This window comes from Pleurodeles waltl, chromosome 3_1 (assembly GCF_031143425.1).
Source record: "Pleurodeles waltl isolate 20211129_DDA chromosome 3_1, aPleWal1.hap1.20221129, whole genome shotgun sequence".
Lineage (NCBI taxonomy): Eukaryota > Metazoa > Chordata > Amphibia > Caudata > Salamandridae > Pleurodeles > Pleurodeles waltl.
The window spans coordinates 1,144,105,451-1,144,127,158 of record NC_090440.1 but is presented as its reverse complement, the minus strand read 5'-3'; the positions used below and the strand labels follow the sequence as shown (position 1 = coordinate 1,144,127,158).

Genomic DNA, 21,708 nt, shown 5'->3' with positions numbered 1-21,708 from the left:
CTGCTCTGCCAGGGAATTCATGTTTACAATTGATTGATAAAAGAAAAACAGTTCAGAAATGCAGATTTCACACACAAACAGTTTCTCATATTCATCACCTGTGCCCAAAAGTCCCATCTGTAACCACTGAAGACCCAAAATTAACTAGGAGCAACACTGAAGAAAAAGTTACTTACCTTTTATAATTCTTTTTCTGGTAGAAACTCTAACCTCAGATTCCTCCCCATAGAATCTTCTCCAGGCTGAATCTGGAAAATCTTGCAGTACCTCCACACGCCAGTGGTTGACATTGATAGGCTTGGCATCGGAAGTGACTTGCACGGTTCCGATATAGGTGCAACCCAGGCACGCTAACATCTTTGGATGCAAACGGTGAACTCTCTCCTCTTTGTTTGAAGGATAAGATGGAGGGAAGAATGTCAGCAGTGTGATTTTGCCTGATGTGGAAAGAGGTCACACCACCTTCGGAAGGAAGGAGGCACGAGTCCGAAGAACCAGTTTGTCCAGGTAGACGTTGGCGTATGGATGGTTAACTCCCTGACTCTCCTTGCTGATGTAACGGCCACTAACAAGGCCGTTTTAAGAGTTAGGAGTCTGAGCGGACAACTTGCAGAGGCTTAAATGGGGAGCACATGAGAAAAGTTAGGACCAAATTAAGGTGCCATGGGGTCATGGTGAAAAGGGTAGGAGGAAACAAATGGTGCAAGCCCTTAAAAAGAAGTGTTACAACTGGAGGGCTGATCTAGCAACTGCAACAAAGCAGATATAGCCAAAAGATCACTTTTAACGGTGCCCAAGGCAAGACCTTGCTGAGCTAAAGATAGCACAAACAATAACAGTTCCAACAAAACCGGGGGCGCAAGTAGTTCAACATGATGGGAGGAGCACCAAACGGTGATATACAGTCTTTGTTGAGGAGATGCCTGGCTGCCAAGATGACATCACAAATCTCACAAGGAATATAAAAGACATTCAATTGTTACCGCTCAATCTTCGCGCATGAAGGTGGAGTGTCAGACTTTATCTTCTAGAATTTAGAGCTGGAGCAGAATCCAAGGAGAGGTGTACAGAAGTCCTGGGTTCCAGTCTAAGCAGAACACTTTTGAAAGTCCAACACGCAGAAGAGCTGACTTTGCATGTTCTTGGCAGTAGATCGAGCCAAGGTTCGCCCCATTCTTTGAGGAAACCTTACCGTCTCCAGATGTGGACTCCATTCGTGATCCACAGGGCATTGGCAGCTAAGTTTGTCCGATATCCCACCAGGTGCTGCACAATCAGTAAGATGTCCTGTCGCTCCAGCCAGGCTCAGAGGTGCGGGCCTCTTGCTCACTGTCTATGGCCCCATTCCACCCTGATGTTGCAGTACAACATAGCAGTGGTGTTGTCTGTAAACACCTGAACCAGCTTTCCATTTGATGGAACGGAGGAAGGCTTTCAACGCCAGAAGATTAACGTGGAGCTGAGACTTTGTCGGAAACCAGAGTCCTTTAATCTCCACCTCTCCCTGGTGCCCAGCATAACCCAGAAGTGATGCATTGTAAGTTCTGATCGAGAAAGGAAGAGGGGTCTGCCATTAGTGCAGTCTCAGTTTGTTAGCCACCATTGCAGATCTTTTGCAGTCTTCTTCTAAATCTGACCTGTCGACGAGCTTCACCAGCAGGATACAGGCCCACCAAAATTCAGGACAGACAGTGAAGTATAGGAATCGTATCCTGAATGGACTGACTACTCTGCAGGGTAGGTGCTGAACAACAATGTGTCCAGAATCGCTCAGATGAAGGGGAGCCTCTGAGAAGGAGTCTGGTGTGACTTCGCCAAGTTGATAGTGAACACCAGTGAATGCAGGAGGATAGTCATAGTCTGGAGGTAGGTGATGACTGCCTGGGGCTAGCCTACCTTTAGCAGCCTGCTGTCAAGGAAGGGGAAGACTGGCCTGGTAACCCAAAGGTGGGCTGCAACCACTGTCATCACTTTGGTGAACACCCAGGGGGCACTGGTGAGGCCGAAGGGGACCACAGTGAACTGGAAATGCTTGTGGCCTATTATGAACTGCAGGTAAAGCATGTGAGCTTGCAGGACAGGGATGGGAAGTCCAGCACAAACACTCAGCCTCCATAGCTCAGGGAAGGCAGCACCGAAGCCAAGGTGAGCAACTTCTCTTTTTTCAGCAGGGCATTGAAGGGGCGCAGATCCAGTATCGAGCCACGGCCTCTCTTTTTTTTATTTGACACCACAAAGTAGCCATACGTCTGGTGCAGGCACCCTCTTGATGGCTCTTTTGGCCAACAGAACTTGCTCTTCCTGACAGTGCAAGGGGAAATGGTCCTCCACCAGCTGTTGTGGGAAGTGGCAAAGGTGGATGGGTTTCCACAAATGGAAGGGCATAACACCGCTGCACAATTTGTAGCACACACTTGTCATAAGTGATTTTGGTTTAGTGGACAGGTACTGCCTGATCCTATGGCCAAAGGGATAGCCGTTATGGGTATAGGGCCCACTGAAGCAGCTTGGTGGGTGTGAGCCAAAGGTTCAGAGGACTGGACAGCGCACTGGGGCTGGCTCTTGTGCCCTCTATTGGATCTGCAAACCTGGGCGCAAAAAGTCTGAAAGGCCTGCTGGGAGTTGGGTAAGGCTGGTATTGCAGACACCCATAAGAGCCCCAGGTGCAACCACAGAAGGGGTGTAAGGATTGTTGCTGTAGTTGGGAAGATAGAGAGAGGCCTAGGGATCTTGCAGTAATCTGGCTTACATGAACCGCTCAAGCACTGTCAGTTTTGTCACCAAATAGGTGGGAGATTCTCTTCCCAAAAATGTCCAGCCTCTTGGATTCCCTATGCAGTGGGGTAAAAATGAAAGTTTGTGTGGATCTTTGCTGTTATGGCCTACACTGCAAGGCTCTCAGGTGAGTGATTCTGGGAGCGGAAGGCTGCACCTACTAGGATGGGTCGATGGCGATGAGCACAGGGGAGCATTGGCTTGTTTAGTTATTTAAAAGTATAACAACTTTAAATAGTAAAAAAGGACAAATATAAACCAGATACGTTAATTAATTAATCAACACTTCAGCAGGCTTTGCCTTATTGTAAACGTCATTCTTAGGGGAAAAAGACCAATAATAGCATAATGTGCAAAGTATACAAGATAAACATCTAAAACACACACATATATATATATATATATATATATATATATATATATATATATATATATATATATATATATATATTCCTGACTAGAGTGAGGGTCCTTGCTTGGACAGGGGGGTAACCTGACTGCCAGCCAAAGTCCCCATTTCTAACAGGCATTAAGGCTTACAGCATAATTAGTTGACAATATATGAACACAAATTAGTCCAGTGAAACAGTGCTTGGGGTCCCAGTAAGTATAAGCATCTAGGGAATGGGAAAACATACTTTTGTTGTCACCATATACCAAGAAGAGGCTGTTATGAACACAATGTGTTGAAGATATTGTCCAGCTCCTTAGCCAAACAGAAAACTCATGATGGTTGCTTCCCTTCAGCAATCAAATCAAATCATTAACATTTATAAAGCGCGCTACTCACCCGTGCGGGTCTCAAGGCGCTAGGGGAAAAAAAAGGGGGGTTAACGCTGCTCGAACAGCCAGGTCTTTAGGAGTCTCCGGAAAGCGGAGTGGTCCTGGGTGGTCCTGAGGCTGGTGGGGAGGGGGAGTTCCAGGTCTTGGCCGCCAGGAAGGAGAAAGATCTCCCACCCGCTGTGGAGCGGCGGATGCGAGGGACAGCAGCAAGTGCGAGGCCAGAGGAGCACAGGTGGCGGGTGGGGACGTAGAAGCTGAGGCGTCTGTTGAGGTATTCCGGTCCCTTGTCGTGGAGGGCTTTGTGTGCGTGGGTGAGAAGTCGGAAGGTGATCCTTTTGCTGACTGGGAGCCAATGCAGGTGTCTCAGGTGTGCGGAGATGTGGCTGCTGCGGGGTACGTCTAGGATGAGGCGGGCCGAGGCGTTTTGAATGCGTTGCAGGCGATTTTGGAGTTTGGCTGTGGTCCCGGCGTAGAGGGTGTTGCCGTAGTCCAGACGGCTCGTGACGAGGGCGTGGGTCACGGTTTTTCTGGTGTCGGCGGGGATCCAGCGGAAGATCTTACGGAGCATGCGGAGGGTGAGGAAGCAGGCGGAGGACACGGCGTTGACTTGCTTAGTCATGGTGAGAAGAGGGTCCAAGATGAGGCTGAGGTTGCGGGCGTGGTCTGTGGGGGTCGGTGCGGTGCCGAGGGCCGTGGGCCACCAGGAGTCGTCCCAGGTGGACGGGGTGTTGCCGAGGATGAGGACTTCCGTTTTTTCAGAGTTCAGCTTTAGGCGGCTGAGCCTCATCCAATCTGCGATGTCCTTCATTCCCTCTTGTAGGTTGGTCTTGGCGCTGGCGGGGTCCTTGGTGAGGGAGAGTATAAGTTGGGTGTCGTCGGCGTAGGAGGTGATGATGATGTCGTGCTTGCGTACGATGTTGGCGAGGGGGCTCATGTAGACATTGAAGAGTGTCGGGCTGAGTGATGAGCCTTGAGGTACGCCGCAGATGATCTCGGTGGGTTCTGAGCGAAACGGAGGGAGGTAAACTCTTTGTGAACGGTTTGCGAGGAAGGAGGCGATCCAGTCCAGAGCCTGGCCTTGGATCCTGGTGGAGCGGAGGCGGGTGATTAGGGTGCGGTGGCAGACGGTGTCAAAGGCAGCCGAGAGGTCGAGGAGAATGAGGGCGACTGTTTCACCGTTGTCCATCAGGGTTCTGATGTCGTCTGTGACTGAGATGAGGGCGGTTTCAGTGCTGTGGTTGGTTCGGAATCCGGTTTGTGAGGGGTCGAGCAGGTTGTTGTCTTCCAGGAAGGTGGTCAGCTGTTTGTTGACGGTCTTCTCTATTACTTTGGCTGGGAAAGGCAGAAGAGAGATGGGGCGGAAGTTTTTCAGGTCGCTCGGGTCAGCCGTAGGTTTCTTTAGTAGGGCGTTGACTTCGGCGTGTTTCCAGCATTCGGGGAAGGTAGAAGAAGAAAAAGAAGAGTTGATGACGGTCTGGAGGTGCGGGGCGATGATGTCGTCGGCTTTGTTAAAGATGAAGTGCGGGCAAGGGTCCGAAGGGTCGCCGGAGTGGATAGAGTTCATGATGGATTTGGTTTCTTCCGTGTTGATGTGGGTCCAGTTGTTGAGGGTGATGGCCAGGGGTGCGGGTTCGGTGGTGTTTGGTTGGGTCTGGTGTCTGAAGCTGTCGTGGAGGTCGCTGATCTTGCGATGGAAGAAAGTGGCGAGGGATTCGCACAGATCCTGTGAGGGCGTGACGGCGTTGGCGTTGGTGCGATGAGGATCACAGCTGTATAAAGAACCAATGCAGAATAACTACTCCATTACAAACATTCTGGCACAGAAAGCTTTCGCAAACACACTTGATGGTCAAAAATGCCCACATGCCAAGTTCATTGTTTCATCTCACCCACCCCCCAATAGCAAGGGAATACTCTGTGGATAAATTTGCCAAGGATATTGTAAATGCTATTTTACTTTGTCCACTGATTCTGGCAGTGGTATGAAAAAAATTTATCAAGCACCCATCACCATGACCTTAGTTGCAATAACATGGGCCAGGCTGGTATGATACCCCCATTTGATTGATATGCCTCACTGCAGACTCAATGGTTGCCCAAACTTGTGAATGAACCAATCTACTGATTACCTGAAGTCTTAGAATATATATATATATATATATATATATATGTGTGTGTGTGTGTGCGCACGTGCATGTGCGCCCCAGTGATTCTTGTTGCGCACAGAACATTTTTCAGGGTGAACTGTCAAGCTGGGGGGGGGGGGGGAGTTGTGTGTGTATATATGTGTGTGTGTGTGTGTGTGTGTGTGTATGTATGTATGTATGTGTGTGTATATATATATATATATATATATATATATATATATATATATATAGTGAGAGAGCGAGAATTTACATTTGTTTTTCAAGATAATGTCTTTCTAGAGCTTTACGGTCATATAAAATGACAATAACGATGCCAAATAAATTAATAGAAAACGTGCAATCTAAAATGTTTTCTTAATTCATTTTAGAAATAAAACAATTGCAGTCATTTCATCCATAGAAATTCCAGGTTAAAGTGCAATTTATGTTTAGAATAGCTTTCTGCATTCTGACAAAAACAAATGACAGTGTAACAAAAGGCAGATTACGCCAGTTTAAAACTTAGATTTCAGACATAAATTCCTTCTTGGGCTTTTATCGCCACCATCAAACCTTTAATTTGCCATTATGGGTTTACCCCAATCCCTAAATTTAAAATCTGCATTTGGTTTTCCCTGTGTAGTACATTCTTTAGATATCGAAACACTTCATCATGGCCCAATCAAGTCGAAAATGGGGTTATAAAGCTTTTATTATACAAGTAACTCAAATCACAGTCTTTATTGTTTAAACAAGCCAATGCTTCAATAACAATTTCTATTTGGGTTTTGAAACAGTGTAACATATTGATAGCCTGCCTAACCAGGCAGTCATTACATTCATGTAGCTCTCAATTCTAAGACAAATAGGCTAAGACCCCTTTTTATTGAATTCCAGCCGGCAGCTGAAACTTGGTATACAACTTTTACTCAAGGTGTAACTAAATCTGAAGCTATGCAACTGTGCATGCACTGCTCTGGTCGTACTATCCTCCACTCACACTGCATCATTCATACACTTGATGGAAGTTGTTTCACACATTGATCAGTCAACTGGTGAAAGAGCCTAAGAAATGGTCTTTCCATTAAATATGCTTATTAAAGGTTCAGTGAAAGGCCACAATACAGAGTACTAGAATGACAAAAGTTGTTTATTGTAACTATGAGTATAGTTTAGGTAAAGACCAGCAGATTTCTAGTAAAGTAATTGGGTTGTTCTAACACTGCAATTTAGCCCACAAAACAGTACAGTCAACCAGATCAGAAGTGGCTTATACATCAACAAAGCAGTAGCACAGACCCTGCAAACTTAATAGGTCTCCAAGCTACTACCAATATGGCAAACCAGTGATCAGTTGTAGAATGCTCTTCTCAAAACTCTCTTTCACACGGAATAAAACCCTTCTAATCCATCTAAATTCTTAAAAGCTTATGTGATTATTTTATAAGTTAAATCCAATAATGAAGTCAAATTATAATTGGGGAGGCTTCTCAATAAAAGAAACCAGGATTACTCTTGTCATTGTAAAAATATGCTTTCTATATTTTGGTCTAACTTGTACATAAGTGTTTGAGGGGAGACGGTAAGGTGTCCAACATGTTGTCTTTTCCACATCCCTTGTTTAGTCTTAAATAATGATGTGTGAGCAGAAGTGCCTCACTTTAGAAACATACCCATTTCCCCCCCTCTGCCACACCCCCCCCCCAACTCCTGGCCCCACCTGCCGGCAAAAGGCAAAGAGGTAGTGGGCTGACGGAGGATGGATAATGCCAGATGACAATGGAGGTGGCCTAGATCTGCTGAGCTTCGGGCATAGAGGACTTGCAGGGGGCTGTATCCTTTAAAAGAAGGCAGCAGCCGGATGCGCCATTATTGTAGATATTCATGTGCCGGGAGCAGAATGCCCATTGAGTGCTGGTGGTGCTCGCAGGTGATGGGAAACTCTACAGTGAGGTGCGAAGGGCAGGCAGATGAGGTGACACTAACTTTTGGTTTTGATTGGCAGCATGGGGAAGAGAAAGACTACTTAGACCTATGTAGCAGAACATAATGGAACCATTTGTAACACGACCCAGAAAGACTGGACCTGGGTACAGTCAGGTGAGACTAAAAAGGACGGATGCTTCAACAGAGCCTATGCCCGCATAGAGTTAGACAATGTCAAAGCTGAAGTCAACCTCTTGCAGGCAGACCTCGGAAACGGAAATGCCAGGGCCTAAAAGATGGCTGTAACAGTGGCATAACCAAACATTGAACTCCAATAGCTAAAGAAAATAATAGAAGCATCATGGGAAATGCCTCTCACTCCGGAAGACCGAGCATAAGATGGGTAAGGGAAGCACAGAAGCCTGAGCTTCACTTACAAATACTAGGTTTCAAGGATCAACTTGATAGATGATTCCTGGAGCCATGTCTGGAGCAGTAGTGACGGATGCAATCAAGTCAAGGGGACTGTTCACATTCTTCTCGTTTAAAAAAAAAAAAAAAAAAAAAAGTGACATGGCCCTGCACTCTGCCACAAAAGGACATCAAGATTATTTTGTTACAGAGACAGCATTTCACATAATAACAAAAAGAGATGGCAATCCTGTGTCACGGGCCAAAAGGTGCAGAAGCAGAGAATGTTCTTTGATGCTTTCAATCAGAAACTGAGGGCCATAGAGTTGAACGCATGTGGAAATATTCAGCCCAACACAGAGATTTCCATGAAGAGAAATCTTACTTCTTTGTCATACTGGGAGCGGCTGGAGTTAGGAGTAACAACTTCGGGATCTCAATAGCCAGAGCCAAACTGGTCACAGAGAGAACGAGGCCTGCTCTGTCACATTCCAAGCAAACCTCAACAAGGCGATAGGAAGAGTGGAGATTGTATTTGGAGGGGAAGTTACTTACCTTCTGTATTTTTCAGATGGATACTCTACCAGCAGCTATTTTACCTTGTGAATGTTCCCCAGGTGCCACACTGGAAGTAGAAACTTTAAAATAGTACTCTGCACGCCAGGGGGTGGCTTATGCGCACCATCCATGTGCGCGGACGTCAGTGTTTTCATAGGCTGTCTGCACCCTCACTATGTGCAGATTGGTATGAGCAGTGGGCAGATCTCTAATTTGGGACCCTTTAGAAAGAAAAAGAGATCAGTTCACTGAACAGGTGAGGTGGGAGGCTCAGTGATGAATCTGCAGTTAGAGAATGTACCAGAAAGAGAATTACAGAAGGGAAGTAACTTGTTCTTCTAATGGCAGCAGATTCCTCGCCTTGTGAATAGGTACAATAGCCAGTGTTCTCCATGTAGTAGTTGTGTGAAGTGGCTCAGACAAAAAGAAAGAAATGTCCTGCAGGACTGAGTGGGCCCTTATCGATGTGCCTCAACTGTTGTAGCAGTAGTTCTTCATGAATGTATGTGCTGATGCCCACAATGTCACCTGACAAATAGCCAGGCCTTTACAAGCTACAGCAGTGGTAGCAGGTTCAGCTCTACTGGAATGATCATATAAGCCAGATGGCGGCTGCTTACTAGCTAGTGCATAGCAGATCTTAATAAAGGGAACAGTCCATGTGGAAATGGCCCGTTTTTGCAAAGTCTTGCTCTTTTTGCCCCTGAGAATCTAAGAAAGAGCTGAATGTCCTCCACTGTTCTTTCATGCAATCTATACAAAAGCTTAATGCACTCTTAAGGTCCTAATGATGGAGCCTTTCTTCCTCCTTTAAAGGGATGAGGTGCAGCAAGAAATGCCAGAATGGTGCTGGCTTGCCCAGCATGAAACAGCTATCAGGGAGACCCTGCAGCTTGCTCACACACCTAGCCTTTGTTATGCCGATGAGAAAGACTAATTTAAACTTGAAACTAATGTGCAGCAGCTCAAAAAGACACAGATCATATAAGTGAGTACTGCATTCAAGTCCCACTGTAGCATCACAAAGGGTTTTGTTGGAAATAAATGATGCACACCTTTCAAAAATCTCATCACGAGCTGATTTCAATAAAGAGACAGATCCGGAAACCACAAAAAAGGCAGGGGAAAAAATTAACACAAAACTTCAGATAACTTGGCTTACAGTGGAACAATTTGACAGACATTGCCTCAAGCCACAAATTTGACCCAACAACTGGCGTACACCGATTTTGTAGAGGGATGCCTCGCTGCCATGATAGTAACAACTTCAGAAGGCATGTCAAAGAAGGTCAACTGTCGCTGCTCAATCTCTGAGCATGGAGATGCAAACTGTGCAGGCCTGGGTGCAGCACCCGCTTCTGCTGCAACAGAGGTCTTCCCAAAGCGGCAGTTCGATTGGAGGACAGGTGTTCATACCAAGGATTTCCAGGTACAACACTCTCCTGGTCCAATCTGCTGCCACTAGGATGACTTGGGCCTAGTCATTCCTGATCTTCATGACTCAAGACAGGAGAGGCAGTGGCAGTAAGGGATACACGAGTCCCTAGCTCCACTCTAAGCAGACTATATCTCCAAAAGAGCCTTCATGCAACTCAAACGAGCACAAGTGTTGACTTTGCATGTGCTTGGTGGTGCACTGTGGCCCTGCTGTAATTACAGTGTTCCAAGGCTGAATCCTCATTGTTGCCAAAAAGGGCTAGAGCCATAGAATGGCATATCCAATAAAGATGCCTGGACATTGTTGTAGAAGTCTGTGGGCCTCATCCAGGCATGATGCCGAAGTAGTCGGTCATGGCCAAGCCAGAGCGAATCACAAATTTGTGTCCTGGCCATCCTAAATAGCTTGAGCATGGGATGCTCTGACGTGGTCCAGGACATCCGGTAAAACTTTGGGTCTGTGTCCCTTAGGGCATGGGAGTTGTTGCCTACAAAATAGCTGACATTTACAGGCTGCAGTACAAGGCTTGTGGATGAGAAGATGCATCTGCCCAAGCTTGATTATCTTTTTAGACTCCTGATCAGTTGGAGAAGGCATTAGGATTAGCCTTATTTTTCAGTCACCTGCACTACCAACTTCACTGGTGTGGGCTCTTTGGTAAGGAAGTCAGGGTTACCTGGTGCTGAGCGAGCTACCTGTTGACTGGTGGTCCCTGACAATGTCCCAATTATGAGTGAAGGCTTTGATAAATGGCAATAGATTCTGTTGGTGATTGACCAGGCTGGAGTACCTCTGTCAGAACATTAGTCTTCACTTCCATGCTGGTTGTAGGTATACTTGCTGCCCTGTGCATAACAACCGCAAAGGAGGCAGTTTCTTCTGTGGGAGGGCCAGGAGGTGAAACAAGGCCACTGCCTGCGGAGACACATCCAGGCCAATGGGATATTTTAGTTCTTCATGGCAATTTTTCTTATCACATAGAGGAACAGAATCACCTCATCAAAATTGTCACTATCCAAGTCTGTGCCAAAATGATTGCACAGACTCTAGGCCCTAACATGTAGGGAGAGCAACGTATCAGAATGGTTTCTGTCTGGCTGCGCTCTGGTCAGATCAGGGTATGGCCTTGATCAGGGTCCCGGTGGATTCTGCTCAGTCAGACAGCACAATAAATTGCATACCCTCCTCCAGCATTGGTACAAGCTTCGATGTGAGGGGATTCGCTCATACATTCTCAAAACATATTGTGTTGACTTTCACCAAAAGAGGAAGCAGAACCCAGACCTCTACTTTCTATCTACCTCAGACTTAAGGGTATGCAGCACTGCTTTTAAGTCGGGCATAGCATGTTGTCAATAACACCACATGCTGCAGACACGAAACGTTGCTTACCTGTAACCAGTTGTTTGCCGCTTGTGTTGTGGATTCACATGCACCACACACCCTCCCTGTGTAGGGAAAATATGTAGGGGTGCAAGTTAATAGTTGGTAATTATAAGCATTTCTTTTTGCTGATAAGAGACTTCTAATCGCAGATTCCTAGGCTTGTGAATTTTCTAAGACACCAGACTTGTTCCAGAAACTTTCATAGCATTTCTCTCATGTGACAGTATGTGTCGTCTTGCACCTCCACTTTGTCTGCCCCACCCTGAAAGTGACTGTGCAGCTGCTATATCTGTGCCACCAACTTGTGCACACCACTACCGATTTGGATCTGGGGTTTTACAAAGCTTGTCACTTCTGGCAGGGATTTTTCCCTCAAATTCTCTAAACGTTTGCAGACAGTCTCCCACTAAAACTATAGGGTTTAAACTGTGTTGTGACAGTAACTAGCAGATGCCACTTACGGACATCCATGTCTGTCTATGGTGCCTCGGCTTTCAGCATAACTCTGCATTGTGTCCGTGTTGCACCATGATGAACAAGGCAGCCATCCGCAACTGTGAGGCACAACTTGCCAAACTCCTTTTGTCAAAAAAGCACTCATGGTCAAAGTAACACTGACCCTGGTCAAAAAACACAAGTGATCAAAGTATAGGTCTCCCGCAGCGCAACACTCCCACCATCCAAAGTCACACAATGTTCCATGCATCTTCAAGCCACAGTCATTCCCCTTCTATGGACCTGATCCAACACTAGTCCTGTTTGTCCCCGTCCTGAACAGGCGACACCACAAAAGCTCTAGCAGCTGGGGGTAGCCCTATGTCAGATTTTGGTACCACACCACATCCCTATGGAGTGCCTTCACGCCCTATCCAATGGGGCCGGTAGTCCGGATTCCCATTGTGGATTTGTCCTTGACACATTTTGCTGAGAGGGTGACTATTTTCCTGGCTTTGGCCATGGTGTCACCCATGATTCCACCATTGGCACGACGACTGACACTAGTGGCTTGAGCATCAAGGCCAATAACAACATCACTGACAACTGAAACGAAGACAATGATGTTTATCAAACTCTGAGAATCTCCCAACCAGTCAGATCTAGATATTATGCCCAATCTGAACCAGACTGTGGCCCAAAGTATAATTCTGGGGACAATTACAACTATGATGATGAACAGTAAGATGCTCAGTATCATGAAGGCAACGTCTTAGACGATCTACAGGATGCCAGTGGCCTATACACCTTGCAAGACGGCTTTTCTTCGTCTAATCCCACTGTGGCTACTAAGGAATCTTCATCCATTGCAACTGTAATTTGGAGTGGCTGAGGTACTTGACCTTACCCTACCTACACAGACATCAAAACTAAAAATTTTACAGAAGTCCCCAGCCCAGCACGATCCAACCAGTAACTTTTGTTTCCCTTTAAGAAGTCCTTGACTGATCTTCTGAGGGGCATGTGGGCATAACCAGCTCTTAAAGACCCCAGTATACTTCTACAGCATCCTACTTGAGAGAGCTTGGTGGAGCAGGCATCTACTAGCTGCCTGAATCCCAGTTCCTTCCATGACACTCCACCCGACAGGGAATCCAAAAGATGGAGACCTTCACGAAACAAATGTTTTCCTCCACCAGCCTTGCCCTAGGCTTTGCCACATAACATGCTTCCTCTGCAAGCCCCAGAGGAACCCCGTCCAGCCTTACAAAGGCTAATTTTGGATGGACAGGGTGCTGTGAAATACTCTATATGATCCATTCTGGATCCTACTGATTGATACCACCTGCCTTATCCAAACAGTGTGGTGCTTAGGTGCGATGCCTAGATTCCCCCCATGGGCTTCTCATCTGATGTCCAGCAGTCTCTCATGGACATACACTTTGGCAGCTGTAGGCTGTTCAGAGCAAAGGCTGGCCACTCTCTGACTTAGCTCTCCCAGCAGCAGTGCTCCTTTCAAGGCTTCGGTAAATGCAACCATCAAAGACAGAGTCCATAGCTCTCCCCTCCCCCCCCCCAACACAGTCAACATAAAACCATTTCACATTTTTCTTGGTGGCACACAATCGCCCAGTAGGTCACGTCACCTTTCACCTTCCCGAATGGAGGAAGATCATGTTCGATTAATAGGTGCTCTAGATTGTGCAACACAGAATCTGCCTACTCATCCTCTCATACCCCTGGACATACCCACACAACAATGACTCCCAGAGGGCTACTTATCAATAGTCTGCAGCACAGTTCAGGCTTTCTTGGCCAATGGAGCAACATAGAGAGTGTCAACATAAGAGCTCAGGGCTGGTTGCTACTCCCATTATTTTCTAGTGCCGAAAAAGGGGGAGCCCTCTGACCCACCCTAGGTCTTTGCCTTCTGAACTGCTTCCCCTAGAAGGCCAAATTCTAAATGCTTAGTCTTTCCTGGACCTAGGAGACTTGATGGTGGTGTTGGATTTGCAGGAGATCTACTTCCACATTCCCATCCTACAGTCCCACAAACATTACCTGCAGTTTTGTATAGGCCAAGAGCACTTTTAGGTCACCATGCTCCCCTTTGGCCTTGCCAGTGCACCTTCATGTTCCCAAAGGTGATGGTGGTGGTTGCAGCCCATCTGCGGAGGTTGGGAATACCAGTCTTCCCATACCTGGACGACTGGCTACTGTAGGCGAGCTCGCCACAAACATTCATAAGCGACCTCCAGACGATGGCTTACCTGTTGACAAATCTGCTGTTTTCCAACAACTTGCTGGTGTAACACCTGTCTCTGTCACAATGGCTCCCTTTTATTGGAGTCATCCTGGACACAGTGCTCTTCTGAGCCTTTCCTTCGGCTCAATAAATCAGGGTCATTCAGAATATGACCCTAATGGTTCAACAATTGGGCTGGGTTTCAGCAAGAGTGGCTCTGTGACTTCTAGGCCTCTAGGGCTCCTGCATCCAGCTTTTGATCCGCACTAGGTGGCACATACTTGCTCTGTAGTTGGATCTGAAGTATTGGTGGGCTCAGCAACAGGAAATCTCTCTGATTCCATCCAAGTGTCGAAGCAGTCTGTGTGTGAAAGACCTGCAGCGGTGGCTGTCCATCTACAATTAGTCCAGTGGCAGACTCTTATTCCTTCCCCACCAAGAGCTTATGGTTATGATGGATGCATTGTTGCTGGGTTGGTGAAGTCATCTAAGAAAGATGGAGATCCGAGAACTCTGGTCTCTGTCGGAAGCTTGCCTCCTCATCAACCTGTTGGAACTCCGAGTGATCCACTTGCACTAAAGGTTACTCTTGACTATCAAGTTAGAACTGGTGCAAGTTTTCACAGACAAAACAACCTCCATGTGGTACTGCAACAAGCAGTGCAGAGTGGGGTCGTGGGTCTTGTGCCAGGGAGTTTTAAATCCCTGGAAGTGGCTGAACACCTCAGGGCATCTCCTTGATTACCTAACACCTGGCAGGAACTTTAGTGCCAGTGCCCACTAATTTAACTAACCTTGCCTAGTAGATTACAATAGGCAGTTACACTCAAAGGTGGCACAGGGCAGCCTCCACCAATAGGGAGCTCACTGGCTCGATCTACATGCCACTGCAGAGAATACGTAGTGTCAAAACATTTGTGAGGTGAAGTTCCTGTGGGAGTCCTCCCTTGGAAACGAGTTCCGTCTGCATTGAGGATTGGGACTCATGTATGCCTTCCTGTTCCTCTCTCTGGTACCCAGAGTCCTGAAAAAGAACAAAAAAGACCAGGCAATATCATCCCAGTGGCTCCTGACTGGGTAAGGAGAGATTTTCTGGCCATGAGCACATCCTCCAAAACAGCTGTCCCTTTGAGAGGACCTACTGTCACAATAGCAGGGCTGGATCGTAATCCCAAACCTACTCAATCTGCTCCTCCATGCATGGAGATTGAAAGGCACAGCTGCTAGCTTTTGATCTCCCTCACAAAGTGATCAGTGTCATCCTAGCAATCAGGCATCCATTCACCAAATCTGTGGAAGCTAGACGCTGGGAAAAGTTTGCTATCTGGTGTTCCTCTGAAATATCCAACCTTTGAATGTACACTTCTTAGATGTTCTTTTGTTCAGTCTGTCATTTGTCTAGTAATGTCTTGCTGTGGCAAAGGTTAAATGTTACCTTTCGACCTTCAAATATTTACCTGATCAGCCAACCTTCAAGACATCTGTTGTGATGCGCTTTTTGAAGGGGTTGATCCACATAATTCTTCAACACAGTTTGTGATACCACAGTGGGAACTTCATTTGGTACTCATCTGTTTAATGTGCACCCCCTTCGAACCGATGCAGTTATCCTCCTCGCCTGGTATTCATCAAGACTATTCCACATGACTATAACATTGGCCACACAAGTGAGTAAGCTCCCGTCATTGTCTCTGATACCACCCATGAACGTCTTTCTTCCAGGACAAATTAGTTCTTAGGACAAAGGCAGCGTTCTGACCCAGTATAGTCTTAACCTTCCCCATAAGGCAATCCATCACCGTGCCAACATTCTATGCGCCACCTCATCCCTCCAAAGAGGAAGAGCATCTCCATTGTCTCAACCCTTAAAGGCCCCTCGGTTTCCATATTGGTCCGACAAGAGATTAGACAAGATGACTGCCTTTTTTCAGTTCCTCTGGAGCTAATAAAGGCAAAGAGGTGCAAAAGAGAACCATCTTCCAATGAATTGTTATGCATCAAGATCTGCTATAGGCTGGGTATAAAGCAACACAGAAAGCTTGCACATTCGTTCCTCACGAGTAAAGCCTGCTACAACTGCGCTTAAGCGCGTTGTACCAGTTCTGGACATTTGCCAGACTGCTGTGTGGACACGTATGAATCTGCTGTTAGGAGGAGATGTACTGCTTTGGTGTCTACTCACCAAGCGATGATCTGCTGTTAGGAGTCTCTATCAAAAAGAACAAATTACTTTCCTTCTGTAATACCTTTTCTAGTAGAGACTTGACGGCAGATTCCTCACCAACCAGTGCTTAATTTGATCTGGTTGTTGCTGGTGGGGGGGGCACCTGCACTTATTTTTGAGGGCTGGCACTTATTATTCTGCATCAGGCAATTACTACAAGCAAAAGACACATATGGGAAAGATGGAGGAAAGCAAGACTGAAAGGGGTCACAAAGGGAGAAAGCTGCAAGAGTGAGCTTAAGGGGCAGGGAGTGGCTGTAAATGGATTAAAGAGGCCATAGATACTTTAGGATTATGCATTCTCCGTGTTCTGTGCATGCACATTTAAATGCAGCAGCCGTGTGTTTCAGAGAAGAGCTTTGAGCACCGGCATGTTTTTATTTACAAATGAACCACTCTCACCAACACATCCTCCTCCCCGTTCCATGGAATGGATTCATTTAGTCCATCAAAAAAAGACCCCAGTCTGTAAGTCTGCACACTGCTGTATTTGATTTCTGTAGGCCCTGAGTCTCTCTGCAGGGATGGAGATCAGAAAGTCACTGATGTCAGAATGGGAAGGTGGCACATATATAGTAGGCCCGATGTCACATCTGAGCAGGGTCGGACCTGACTCAGAGTGACACAGCGCCATCTGCTGAAGTGCAGGGAAATGCTACGAAGGTTTCTGGATCTAGTTTGGCGCTAAGGCAAATTCACAAGGTCAGAAATATGCAATTAGAGTATTCACCAAAAAAGGTAAGTAACTTGTACTTTACCCCATCACATTTTTCGATGGAGGAAAAATTAATCTAAGGAGTACTCTCCATGCTGATGCTTTCTGGGTTTCGGCTACCTGATTATAAGCCATTCTTGAAACCAAACGTTTATGGAGGAAACAACTTGTAATTTACTGAATCCTACACCAGATAGCAGCATAATTCATAGCATGTGAATTTACAAGTCACAAGATGGTATTGTTGAATGTCAGGAAAGTAAAATTTCTCTTCCACTTATTACTTACCACCACACTCTCGCCGACTACTTAACGGCCAGAAGATTATCTCTAAAAGTCCAAAACCCATTAAATGTTACCTGATAGGAAATGCACACAGGCTACTTCACAGACCCGTACAATCTGTTGTCAACATGCCCAACTAAGAATGCACCTCCGTTTGGCATATTGTAAGAAATTATCCATGTTCTCACTACCCTTTCTAAACAGGACAGGTGAGATGATCTCGGCCCCACTAACTGATACCAGTGCTTATTACTATCCAACTCAATTGTGTGTGCATGCATAAACACACAACCCAAACAATTCTCTCTCTCCCCCCTCGGTGTCTAGCAACTTGCCTCTGCTTCAAAAAAACTAAAGGAAAGGGTTTTCAATCTTTCTCCTCTACTTCTTGTTTGAACTTTCCGCCAATGCCCTCAAACACAAACTTTTTTCTCTTACTCCATTTTGGACCCTCACATCCCTACCACTGCTTGAAGAGCAATAATATTGCTGGTAAATTGTCAGTGTGAGACACTCCTACATCTATTTATCTGCAGACCCCCATAGTAACATAGTAGGCAACTGTTACACGCCATTCTACTCGCTCCACTCTAAATGCAGCTTTGGGTTGCCTGGGCATATTGATGGGAACTATGTGGTCAATGTAATAAAAGAATCACAACACGCCTCGTCAGGGGTAGTAAGCACTATACAAAAATACTATTACAACGCAAGCACATCTATGGGTGTCTCATCAGGTGAGCTTCCTTCACATATTGTGCTTCCTGTCATCATAAATTCATTCAAATAAAATGATCATTGGAATTAGACATATTGCCGGGAATGCACGTGTTCATTGTCAACCATGTCATTGCTATTCAGAGTCAAAAAGCAGGACATAATTTACTGTGTGTTAACTCGTTCATCATTTCCTTTGAAACATCCAATTTGCTAACAAGCTTGTTTTTTATTTTAGGGAGACTTCAGACACAAATCCTCGTTTGTTATCTGAGAAACCGAGTGGAACTTGCAAGCCAACATGTATCAGTGGGAGACATCTTCACCAGGAACTCAAAATGAGATGGAAACAGTATAAAAAGGGCTTGGAAGTAGAGAACTGAATTGGAAACATTTCCATAATCTCTGATTTGCCAAAGTAGACATTACAGCATCCCTGTCCTCTCAAATACACTGCGAGTGATGCCCTAGGAGCAGTTTTAATTCTAAATCAGCACACATCTGGCATTTTTGGTGTGAGCATTATGAGACTTAAGGTTTATAATCCGGGTATCTTCAGCACTTATTTTGTGTTGAAATGTATACATCTATGAAAGATTACTTGTGTGTACACATTACTTCATCTTTGGAACACTGATTGCAATTTGGTATCTGATCACGAAGGCAACAAGCTGGCCAGCAGGCAAATTTTCTTCAAGACTGAAGACATGCAGAAAAGTGGCAAACACGTTAGAATCCATCAGTATGGAAAGGATTGTTCTCTGGGGTCAGACGAAAGATCGGAATATGTGAATATGTACTAAGTCACTTTGTGTATTCAAAATCTACTTCAATTCTCATACGTGCCCATCAATATTTTCTGGTTCTATAATTCTGTTTCTACATTTTTGCAAAGGTATATTTTGATAACTTCAGAGGGAAAATTTCTATTTAAATGTAAATATCTTGTATATTTTTTTAAAGTTATTCATAGAATACACAGCTGTAGCTGTGTATGTGTGTTAGGGGGTGGGAACGAGACATCAGTATTATTACCATTACAGAGATTTTGCAATACAGGTCTTTCACGGCTGCAAGCTGATTGCTTGCTCCCTTAGCCTCCAAAGGTCCTTTCAAACGTCATGTTTAAAATTATTGTTTTATTTTTTTTCTGTTTGCTTCTAGCTTTTTACATTAGGTGATGTTTTTCTATCTGCAATGTAGTGCTTTCTTTGGGCGCGAGGCTCATGTCGGAAGACAACTGAATTACTTATCGAAGTGGTGCCCATGACATGAATACTTTATAAGGTATACTTTTTCATATCGATATAAAGGCTTCTCTAAATTAGTTAAACAGGAGTGTTGTATAGTACGACTATAGTATTAGCACCGTCGGTCTGAACTACTTCTCTTTGAACCAATCCTAAAAAATGGCTGGTGAGCAAGACAAACAGCATTCGACTCTAGCATGCTGAAGTTGGAACTTTAGTGGGAAAATGATAGTCTTTGACCTTCTAAATATCCATAGCTAGTAGAAGAGGTTTTCATAAAGAGATACATTAAATAGCCTACACTTTCATTTCCATCAGCCTATGGAGGAAGTCGCCACATGATGCTTCCGACCATGTCTGGGCCCCACGAGTCCATCCCACAGAGCTTTGTGAGATAACTGTTGTAGACTTGTCAGCATCTGTGCATGAAAGTCATCCAATGAGGAGTATGCTAGCATAGTCAAAAGCAGGGACGAAAGCGTGTGTCATTGTTGGGCACTGAATGTAGGCTTTTATTACCTCAGTAGATGATTCCATTGTGACCTCACTGTCATGTCCCTCTTTTCTTGCTAGGAGGCAATAGGCTCGGCATTCTTTTTATATTTTCTACATGACAAGTCATTTATTTCACATATTGAGTTAAAAAATAAATGCCAATTTTTATTTCAAATGTTAAAGTGAGCAAAGGCAAAACTTACGTAGTTGAAAGATTAGGGCCAGAATACAATCTAGTGAAAGAGTATAGATGACTGGTATAGCAAAGAAAGATAACCGTAAACTAAAAAAAAAAAATAGACATATTTACAAGCCCCTTATGCCTCCGGAGCGTCACTTTTTGCGATGCTCCAGTGGCGCTGTGCCATATTTATAAGTTTGTGTTATGCCACTTTTTGTGGTTTAACACCACCTTGTAAATAGGGGCCTTCCTGATGCAGCTTTCTGCGGGAAAGGGCTGTGCAATGGAAATTGCTGTGGACGTACCCACGCAACACGCTTTTTGACTCCACCCCAGATTTACAAGGAAACGTAAAGCTGTGGTAGCACCAAACAAAAGGGGTGGCGTTAGAGTGGCGCAACAAGGAGAAATACTTTTAATTCTCCTTGTTTATACAAATCGCCATTAGTGATTGTTTTTGTGCAGGCACAATCACCCCTCCCCCAACACAGGCACCCTTGCACCATGGTGCAAGGGTGCCTGCGTTGGTGGTAGGCAGTTGATTTAGTGCCAGCGCAGGGGAGAATACAGGGATGCGCCCTATTCTTGTAAATATGGTGCATCCCTGCAATCTAGAAATGGCACAGCAAGATTTCTTGCAGCACTGCGCTGCGCCGTTTCCTTGTAAATAGGGTCCTAGTGTCTAAAGCCATTAAGCAAGAAACCAGAAGGAAGAGGAAAGATGAAACCCAGCAATGGCAGCAAAGAGGGTATTGGCAAATGAAAATAAGACATCTTCCCAGTGCTTTGTGATTACCATCAACTAAACTTAGTGGTGTGGCAGATCACTGTTTCTGTCTGGCACCACGAAAAAAAAAATATATATATTCAATAGGTCAACTCCGTTAAATAAGGGACTTGAAGGTGCAATGCAAAAAAACAAAAAATCAGCAGTACTACCGGTTTATATTCAGGATGAATGTTTTATGGTCTGACTGAGCTTCTATAGTGCATTCTAGCAAAAAGGTTTCTGGGAACTATTACATGAACCCACCTAGTCAAATTGCACAGACTTTGGCTTTTTTTTTTGCTAAAGATCGTCAGTGAGATGATGAGTGATATCAGATTTTAATGAATTCTAGATAGTGGGAGGTAGCACAGAGAAACCGCATCTGCCTCAACTAGAGACACTGCGTTTAGGCACTCATAGCAGAGCCTTATCTCTACTACCAAGTCCCAATCTGTCAGATACAATATAACCTTATGAAATAAGACTCTAGGGCCCAGATTTAAGAAAAGTGGCACTTCATTACATGAAGTGCCACTTCTCTTGCGCCCCGCTAACACCATCATATGTGTGCAGTTTTAATGATATGTTGCACCATAGCGCAAGCTAGGATCAATAGTGTCCTAATTTCTAACACTATTGTGGTACTTTGTAGGATTACTTTGCGCTAATCCTGCAAATTACAAGTCCATTATAAACATTGGTATGCCTCAGTTTAACGCCTGCACTGAGCAGGCACCGAAAATGACGAGAAAATGGTGCAGTGGAGTCTCACCTCTTTTCCACTGCGCCATTTTTCTGTTCCTCCTAACGGAGGAACACCCCCCACCCACCTGCCCCCCCCCCCCCCCCAGCCCTTGCATACATTGTGCCTGGCGCAGGCATAATGTGGCACAAAGGTTTACAAAGTGGCACAATACGTGTATTGCACCACTTTGTAAATTAGATGCAGAGTTTTTTGCCAACCTGACGCCACATTAGCATCCCAAAAA

The 21,708-nt window shown here is 45.3% G+C and overlaps 1 protein-coding gene across 1 annotated transcript in view; it reads left to right on the top strand.

Moving 5' to 3' along the window:
- JAM3 (junctional adhesion molecule 3) overlaps positions 1 to 21,236 on the top strand; it is a 335,977-nt gene extending 314,741 nt beyond the window's left edge. Inside the window, exon 9 of the mRNA XM_069224453.1 lies at positions 18,263 to 21,236. Within this exon, the coding sequence (XP_069080554.1) occupies positions 18,263 to 18,298 (36 nt within the window). The 3' untranslated portion in view covers positions 18,299 to 21,236. The remainder of the gene's footprint in view (positions 1 to 18,262) is intronic.
- Positions 21,237 to 21,708: the final 472 nt, after the last annotated feature.